At 44.6% G+C, this 9,656-nt stretch overlaps 1 protein-coding gene across 1 annotated transcript in view; it reads left to right on the forward strand.

The window, feature by feature from the left end:
* ABCC12 (ATP binding cassette subfamily C member 12) overlaps window positions 1-8,980 on the forward strand; it is a 63,116-nt gene extending 54,136 nt beyond the window's left edge. The window contains exons 23-29 of the mRNA XM_010354868.2: window positions 698-787; window positions 3,208-3,397; window positions 3,857-4,016; window positions 5,132-5,210; window positions 6,248-6,361; window positions 7,878-8,042; window positions 8,150-8,980. Of these exons, the coding sequence (XP_010353170.1) occupies window positions 698-787; window positions 3,208-3,397; window positions 3,857-4,016; window positions 5,132-5,210; window positions 6,248-6,361; window positions 7,878-8,042; window positions 8,150-8,236 (885 nt within the window). The 3' untranslated portion in view covers window positions 8,237-8,980. The remainder of the gene's footprint in view (window positions 1-697; window positions 788-3,207; window positions 3,398-3,856; window positions 4,017-5,131; window positions 5,211-6,247; window positions 6,362-7,877; window positions 8,043-8,149) is intronic.
* The last annotated feature ends 676 nt before the right edge of the window (window positions 8,981-9,656 follow it).

The raw sequence follows: 9,656 nt of genomic DNA on the forward strand, positions 1-9,656 counted from the left end.
TCCTTATTAACACCTGCAGAGATCCTCTCTCCAAATGAGAGAGCATTTGCAGGTTCCAGGGATTAGGAAATGGGCACATCTTTTAGGGGTGGGGGACACCATTCAACCTGCCCTAATATACTCCTTACAGTCAAATCTCAGGGTTGGCTTCTGGGAGATCCAGGCCTAAGGTGGGTGATCTTAGCAAGCCACATGCCCCAGTCTGAGCCTTGACTTTCTCATTACTATAGCAAGAAGACAGGCTTGATGGTTTTCTGTTCTCTTATGGCGATGTGGTTTTCAGTTGCTTTTCGAGCAAGGGGCTGGGGGAGGGCTGCTCTGAGATGCAAGATCCTGCCAGGTGGCAGCAAGGGGCCGATACCTAGCAGTTCTGCAGCTCCCAGAGAGAATTCCCACCACTCAAAGAGGCGTGTGATCAAGTGGTTCTGTGGGGAACTGATTCTCACCATCTGGAGTGCCGGGGAAAAATGTAATTACCATTTGTTTCTAAATACAAAGGAAGTGTTTGAAGGCAAAACACCCCAACAGGAATGTCTTTACTTCTAGGCACTTGGCTGGGAAGGCAGGCCTCCTGTCTGTGCTGTCCTGCTTGAGGCAGGGGAGGGGTCATTCACCAGGGCTGCCTCCTGAACCGGGAGCAACAGAACCCGAAGGAGGAAAGGGGCTCTAACTGCAGCTGCTTGCTCCTTTTTAACAGCTAAGCGGACTGCTCCAAGTGTGTGTGCGAACGGGAACAGAGACCCAAGCCAAATTCACCTCCGTGGAGCTGCTTAGGGAATACATTTTGGTAAGAAATTAGTACATCAAAGAGGAGGGACAAGTTAATTTTGGCAGGACTTGGGCAAATATTGGATCTTTTTAAATGCGAAAGGGGTCTTTTTAAAAAACTGAAATCGGACTGGGCATGGTGGCTTACACCTGTAATCCCAGCACTTTGGGAGGCTGAGGTGGGCAGATCACCTGAGGTCAAGAGTTCGAGACCAGCCTGGCCAAGATGGTGAAACCCTATCACCACTAAAAATACAAAAATTAGCCAGGCATGGTGGCGAGCGGTGGTAATCCCAGCTACTCGGGAGGCTGAGGCAGGAGAATCACTAGAGCCCAGGAGGCGGAGGTTTCAGTGAGCTGAGATCGCACCATTACACTCCAGGCCAGGACAACAAGAGTAAAACTCCGTCTCAAAAATCAAAAACAAAACAAAACAAAAACCCCAAATTGGATGAGTCATCCCTCTTCTTAAAACTTGTATTTACAATACATTCTAAAGTCCTTGATGTTGAATGTGAGCTGCTTTTTAACAAGGTTTCCTTAAGGGCTGTTTTGATACACAGAAAAATACAATTCAGTGGTTTACTTTGGTTTCTAAAAATTAATATTTGGCCAGGCGCAGTGACTCACACCTGTAATTTCAACACTTTTGGAGACCGAGGCAGGAGGATTGCTTGAAGCCAGGAGTTTGAGACCAGCCTGTGCAGTATAGTAAGACCCTATCTCTACAAAAAAAAAAAAAAAAAAAGTTAAATTTTGCCATGTGTGGTGGCGTGCAGCTATAGTCCTAGCTACTGAGGAGGTTAAGGAGGGAGGGTCACTTGAGCCCAGGAGTTTGAAGCTGCAGTAAGCTACGATGATGCCATTGCACTCCAGCCTGTGCAGCAGAGCTCGACCCTGACTCTAAAATTTTTTTTAAGTTAAAAATTATTATTTGATTGATTAAAGTCATAAGTTGAAAAAATAGAAGCCCAGTCTGACACTTCTTTAAAAGCTTTTATATCCAACTTACAAATCTTGCTATTCTTTTAAAAGAAGTCTAGCCAATTCTAGCAATCACATTTAAGTGCCTTTGAAGAGTGTTTGGCTCCATTTACAAACTTAATTAAACACTTTAAAACATTTTAAACTGCATTTTAAAATTTAATACATTCAATTTCTTTTTTAAGTACCTCAATGATCTGATTTAACCACAAACCTTCCTGAGTTTGTATAACTTTAATAAATTAAACTTATAAATATAGTAAGCTCTAAGTTTTCATGACAGAATCAAAGCTATAAACAGTAAATTTTTAACTTAAAATCATGTTTAAATCAATTATTCAATTGTACATTTTAAATTAGCATCACGCGCCCAAGTTCTGTTAATATATTGTGAATACTTGAAACACCAAGCGTGCAGATTTCTTAAACTAAAAATATGACTGTTACAGTTTCATTTCTCTAAAATATTTTTATTCCTAATTCTAAATCTTCTAGGAGTTAAAAAATACTCAGTCCTTAACAATACAGGTATTTTCTCAGCTAAATGAGGTTGCTTATTGACCAGAGATGTGGGCTGGTCACCCTGATGGGGCACACGGGATCCCTAATTCCAGCTGTTTACACAGAGGTGACTTAAGAGGAGGGGCTGCTCTTGTGACGAAGCCAAGCTGCCCTTCTCCTTAATTAGACCTTGCATTTCTTGGACTCTTAGGAGACTTAAATGGTGTTTTTTTGTTTTTTTTTTCATGTATCTCTAAAGACCTCTGAACTTGACATCCTGCATTCTTGCCATCTTTCTACTTCTAGCATGATGATGATTCTTGCAGATCTTGAAATTATATCTGGTTGAGTTCTGCAAATCTCAAGGCTCTCTCTGGCCTTGTCACACAGCTTCAGGGCTACACTTCTGACATTTTCCCAGGCCCCCAGGCCCAGTATGATTTTTCCCTTGTGTATTCCTCTGAGTCATCCATCCCTCTATTCACTAAGCTCCAGCCGCATGATTTTTCTTTCCATTCCTCAAATTGCCCAAGCTCATTCTGGCCCTGGGGCCTTTGTATTAGCTGTCCCCCCAACCTGGAGGGCTCTGGACTTGATCCTCTTGTAGCTGGCATCCTCCCAGCACTCCAGCCCTCAGCTCCAGTGTCACATAGGTACCTTCCTCAAACCTCAAGTACTTTTACTCTCCCATCCCCCTTGCCCAACACACAAATCACATTCACATTCTGTATCCTATTGCAATACTCAGTTTTGTTGTCTTCATTTTTAATTTTTTTCATGTTTATTATCTGACATCCCCACTGGAATGTGAGTTTCTAGACTTAAGGGTCATTATGGTTTATTTCACCACCATGAATAGCAGTACCTGAAACTGTGTGAATCAATGAATGAATTAGTTAAATAAATGAAAAAACAAATGGCTATTCACTGGTCATTAGTTGTTCTCCTTTACAGACCTGTGTTCCTGAATGCACTCATCCCCTCAAAGTGGGGACCTGTCCCAAAGACTGGCCCAGCCATGGGGAGATCACCTTCAGAGACTATCAGATGAGATACAGAGACAACACCCCCCTTGTTCTCGACAGCCTGAACCTGAACATACAAAGTGGGCAGACAGTCGGGATTGTTGGAAGAACAGGTTCCGGTGAGGACAAGCTGTGCTTTTGTTTCTTTTAGGTTGTTTTCTTTGGATTTCCACTGGATGTCCTAGTTAAGTCACACCAGAGAGTGATGTGTATGTGTGTCAGATTGGCTGTTATTTCTCTCAAATCTCTTTACTGTAAATTAGGGTTTCAGGTTGAATGGGTGTGTAGAGATGGAAGCAGACACATCGGTTTTTGAATTAATTAAATGACAATCATTCTAGTGCAACAGGGCCCCAGAGATGAGTTGTGTGCTAAGGGCCCTTGCAAGGATGAGCAGGTTAACTGTGTCAGGGTAGCCCATCCCTCCACCCCGACCCCAGTGAGGACACTTTCTGTCTACACCATCATCCTTATGGAGCCATTTGCATTGCATTAAAAATCCCACTAATTAAATGCTTGGATATGATGGAAGCACAAGCTGATGTTTGATTTGTTGTTCTTGCTTTTATGGTTCCCAGGAAAGTCATCGTTAGGAATGGCCTTGTTTCGTCTGGTGGAACCAGCCAATGGCACAATCTTCATTGATGAGGTGGATATCTGCACTCTCAGCTTGGAAGACCTCAGAACCAAGCTGACCGTGATCCCACAGGATCCTGTCCTGTTTGTAGGTACAGTAAGGTAGCTGTTTTTAATCATTGTGCATTCCTATTTTTGGAGAGTGAAATCAGACTGACCAAGAACTTTGTGATGTCCCCAGGGCATGGCTGGCCTGGAGCTGTTCTGTCTGAGGGAAGCAGCATCCCAGAGGGTTCACAAGCACTGCTGGTCCCTGTTTCTGCCTCCAGCCTTGGGAGGAGCCAGGGCCCAGGGGTCTGAGCATTGCTTGTGTTTTATAAACACATTATCAATGAACAGCATGCTTCTATATTCATTCATACACTGAGCAGATATTCTGGTGGCTCTGGACAGCCCTAGTTTATGCCTGTGTCCCAGCATCCCATCAGGTTTAGCAATGGCCACTCTGAAAAGTGTCCCAGTGTGTACAATAAAATAAATAGTTACCTCACATATATAGCTGTCCATTTCGAAATGCATTCATTTATTTCCACAACTAAGTGAACAGAAGCTATTTCAAGCAAGAACAGTAGGGCTGCAGCTTCTGTGGGGCTCCAGATTTGATATCAAGGCACAAGGGGAAAGGCAGTTTCTCAGTTAGCCAGTGCAGTGGCTCTCTCTGTAATGAGAGGAACATTTCTCCCATAGAGCACCAGATGAAGTAGGGTAACTGTATTTACTGTATTTAGAGTTCATTGTTTGAAAAATGCATTCTGCCTCTTGAAACAGTAGATTTACATTCTGTGTCTGAACTGCTCAGCACCCTGTGAGGCCCTAGGAGCTGCCGATACATGGAATGGCAGATTTGGGTTGCTCACTCTCCCTCTTTCTCTGCCAAGAATTTTATCAGTTCAAACCCACTCTGCTACTCGGGGCTGCTGAGAGGCCCAGGCGTGTCTTTCTGAGCACCTTGCTCAGAGCTGCCTCTCGGCAGGGTTCCACCTGTCACTGCCTGCCTCGGCGGTTTCTGCTCCGTCACAGAGTTGTGAACCCTTGGTCTCGTGGCCTGAGGTCCGTATTTTGTGGACCACTGTCGTGGACTGAGGACTGTTCTTGGAGCACAAGGTCATCACATGCCACCTCCTACCCTCCTCCACATGCTACAGAAAGCCTGCTCCCCATCCATCCTCTCGTCCTTGGAAATCTGGCTCCCTGTCCTTTCCTCTCCTTCATTGCAGATACAACTTGGATCCCTTTGAGAGTCACACCGACGAGATGCTCTGGCAGGTTCTGGAGAGAACATTCATGAGAGACACAGTAGGTCTCTGGGGCTGTTGAGGAGGAGTTTGTTTCCCAGCACCACTGCCCTAGATTCCTGGCCTAGGTTTAAATTTGACAAGCACCTAGGCCAGCACTTAGCCAGGTTTATTTTTGGACACCACATAAGTCAGTAGAACATAATCCTTAGTTACTCTTTCCTATTAAAAGCAACAATAGGGCTCTACAGTGATCCAGTCAAGAGCACTACATGTATCATCTCACTTGGTCCTTACTACAATGCTCTGAGGTTGGTACTCTTACCTCTAATTTTAGAGATGAAGAAATTAAAGCTCAGGGAAGTAACATGCCCAGGCTAGTGAGTAGCAGGATGGAGACTTGAACTCAAGCCTATCTGGCTGTAGAGCAGATGGAAGGCCCTGCTACTCTGCCAATGGCCTCATTTGCTTATCAGAACAGACAAGCCACAGAAAACGGGAGGGTGTGGAATGTTCTGGGAATAGCAAGTATAGCTGGTTGGAGAAGACTGAACCATCTGCGAGAGGGGACCCTGTCCTATAAGAACTACAACCCCAGCTGGGGTCAGCAGGTAAGCATGGCCACCTCTACAGCCCAACATGATATTTTTCCAGGACTTGGTGTACCAACGTGAGCATCTTCCAAGGCCACTTTGGCTTGTCACTCTGGATAAGCCAGACCCTGTCTTACCCTTCCTTAATGTCCAGGAAACTCTCCCATCCCATCTCTATTTTGTCCATGCAAACAGCAATCCAGAAGGCCGTTTCCAGTTGTTTGTGTGCTCTCTGGAACTGCATTTGCATCATTTGTTCTTTTGGTGAATTGTCTATGGGGATCTATGAGTCATACTGTGATTTTAAATTATTAATGTCCGCCTACTCCCCGGTCTTTCCCTGGTGCCTGTTTGCAATATTGAAATGATTGTTGTTTTACACTTTCTTTGCCATAGTAAAATAAAGCAAGCTGATGAATGCAAGAGAAGGGGGCAATCAATACAGACAGCATAGGACAATTTTATAGATCATCAGCACAAATGTGGCATTTTCTGTGTTTTATAGATAATGAAACTCCCAGAAAAATTACAGGCAGAAGTTACAGAAAATGGAGAAAACTTCTCAGTAGGGGAACGTCAGCTGCTTTGTGTGGCCCGAGCTCTTCTCCGTAATTCAAAGGTAAGAAAACACGGAAAATGGATTGGTTAAATTTCGGATATTTCCCGCAGCGCCACTCAATCCAGGAGGTAGTGCCAGGCGTATGTCTTTCAGCAAAGAGAGAGCAATTGAGCCATTTAAAAACAGATCACTTTTTCTTAAGACAAAGTTGTGAGGGATAAAAATTGAAAAGTAACAGCCATTTACAGCAAGAGCACCTTCCTCTCCCAGGCTTCCCCTGGGGAGGTCTCGCTTAGATTTTCTCTCTGCTCGCCTAAGTGGTTTGAGTTAGAAAAATCTGTCTCCCAACTTTCTCCCATTGTCTCTGAACAATTCTGAATCTGGATACACTGTCCCCAGGATGCTCAAGAGGGCCATCAGAATGCTAGGATATGGGAATTGTACAATTTATACTTATTTTTCTTTGTGACTTAGCCACCCTAATTTACTGATTTCCAGGAAGGGATTGCTGTTGCTTTAGTAATGTCAGTGTCTGAAGCCTCATCAAAGGTGTGACCCATTGTGTGTATTCTCCAGATGTGCTAATATCAGGGGAGAGGGACCTGCATGGATCCAGTGCCTGCCGTGCTAAGTAGTTTAAGTGTCATCTCCATTTCCAGCTCATCAATAAGGCATAGCCCCCTTTCACCTATGAGGGAACAGAGCCTCGGGGAAGTTAAGTAACTTGGCCAGTCAAGCAGAGTCAGGGGTTAAGTTCAAGTGCTCTGATTTGCTAAATCAAATCCGCCCTGTGACCAGCAGAATAATACCCCACCTCCCCAAAGATGTTAATGTCCTGATTTTTAGATCTTGTGAACATATTCATCCAAGACTTTTAATATATTAACTTACTTGGCAAAAGGGACTCTGCAGTTGTGATTAAGGATCTTGAGATGGGGAGATGATCGTAGATCTGGGTGGGCCAAACATATTCACATGGGGCTTTCCAAGGAGGAGGCAGAAGAGTCAAAGAGAGAAAAGGAGCTGTGATGCCAGGAGGGGCTGTGGGCCAAGGAATACAAGTGGCCCAGAAACTGGAGAGGGCAAGGAAACAGAAAGAATGCAGCCCTGACAATACCTTGATTTTAGGATTTCTGACGTCTGGAACTAGAAGATAAATTTTATGTCGAGTCTCTAAGTTTGTGATTGTTTGATATGGCAGCAGTATAGGGAATGAATGTAAGTGCCACTGTGCTTCATGCCGACTCAGGTTAGCCCAATAGATAAAGCCTGTGCAGCCTGTCTCCCTACAAGTTTGTAGGGTTAGAATAAACCACTTAAAAAGAGGAGTAAAGGATATACAACCTGGTCCCTCTAGCAAGTTCCTTGGGAAAGATGGAGGTGATGTGATATGACTTTTACTTCACTCTTCTTTTTCTCATTTTTTTTTTTTTTTTTGAGATGGATGTTTAGCTAATTTTCATCTTGTGGTCTTCCTTTTCTTCTTCTTCTTTTTTTAAAGTAAATAGAGCCAAGGCTATAAATTCCCCTCTCAATGCACCTTTGGCTTACCTTTACAATGTTCCCTCCTCGACAGATCATTCTCCTTGATGAAGCCACCGCCTCTATGGACTCCAAGACTGACACCCTGGTCCAGAACACCATCAAAGATGCCTTCAAAGGCTGCACTGTGCTGACCATCGCCCACCGCCTCAACACAGTTCTCAACTGCGATCACGTCCTGGTTATGGAAAATGGGAAGGTACAGGAAGCTCTTTTGGCTTCACCTCCCCAGAAATTTCAGTGGTTTGAGCTTTACAGTGGGTAGATATTTTCTGCTGATTTCAGTTCTTCTTCTCTGACTTTCAGGTGATTGAGTTTGACAAGCCTGAAGTCCTTGCAGAGAACCCAGATTCTGCCTTTGCGATGTTACTAGCAGCAGAAGTCAGATTATAGAGGTCCTGGCGGCTGATTCTAGAGGAGGAAGAGGCTCTGTGAGATGAGTAGGAGGGGTCTTCAGGAGGAGGAGCTGTCCTCTCTACAAGTAGACCTGGTCTCCAGCCCCTCCCATCCACAGAGTGAGCTGGGGCTGAAGTTGTCCCCAGTGTCATACTCAGTCCATGTCACCCCACTTGGTGGGCTTGGGGTTGGTTCTGGGTGGTGAACCTAGGCAGACAAAACTAATGGATTAAAAAACTGCCCTTCACCTCCCAAAACCCCAAGGGTCCCTCATGTGTTTTCACCAAAACTACCCCACTGCCTGAGAATGAATATATTGTAACTTTCAGTTAGAAACCAGCCACAATAAATAAAATGGGAAAATGTCTTAGGATGGAGTTTGCAAGGTTTCCTTGCCTGTTATCAGAAGGAAAAAGAGCAGAATTTTCTTCTCGTTTAGCCCCACTCACTTGCATCTTGACTGGATGACAAGCGGTAACTACACAGATCTGTAGCGTGAAAGATTGAATACAGTGTTTGGCCAAAAAAATTGTTTTTTAAATCATATTATATGTTTCAATTGATCTATTAGAATAACCAAGAAAACAAAATGCTGGAGTTTCTCTATAAATGACACTTTTGTATCTTCTTTATTGGTCATTAAAACGCAGTAGGAAATTACCCTGAAATGTTGCCTTGCAATGATTTCACTGAAGATATTCCAATTTCTATACTATTTCCTCTCATAGACCCTTGTTGCCTTCTCCCTTCACTTGGTAATGAACCCTCACAGTCGCTTACCAAATGAAAGGCTTTCTCTCCAACCTTGAGGCTGGTTCTGATGGAAGCAGTAAAGATGTATTCCCAGCAGCCCCAGGAGTGAGCGCTGCTAATTCATGGTGACATTTGAGAAAAAAAAAAAATGTATAGAAAATCTGGCAAGCTCTTGTGTAGTAGCCACCAAGGGGCAGGCCGGCAGTTCTGGCTATTTCTCATTCGTCAGGCATGAAGGCCCCATGAGGTTTCCTGGGCCTGCTTTCCAGGCCCCAGGCTGAACTCTAAACACAGCTCAGGGCAGTGTGGTCAGCAAAGCTTCCAGATGGCAACCCCCCACCCCACTTCCCTTCTAAGTGTTGGTCACGTCCTTGCTTCCCCAGACGTGGAGGAAGGAGTGCCTGACACCTGGGAGCACCCGGGGAACACTTGTGGCAGCCATGAATGACAGCATCTAATGAACTCACTCAAACACAGCTGTGGAGCCTGGCGAACATCCCTCCCAGGTGCGTGTGCATGTTAAGAGCTTAATCTGGATTTCTGGCCAACAAGCCAATAGCCAGCAATTCAAGGGCTGGGCATGTGGTATTCACCTCCAACTGATTATTCTCCAGCCCTCCTCCAGCCAGGCCTAGGCAGGAGTCTACCCAATCAGCGGGGAGGC

This window comes from Rhinopithecus roxellana, chromosome 20, assembly GCF_007565055.1.
Source record: "Rhinopithecus roxellana isolate Shanxi Qingling chromosome 20, ASM756505v1, whole genome shotgun sequence".
NCBI lineage: Eukaryota > Metazoa > Chordata > Mammalia > Primates > Cercopithecidae > Rhinopithecus > Rhinopithecus roxellana.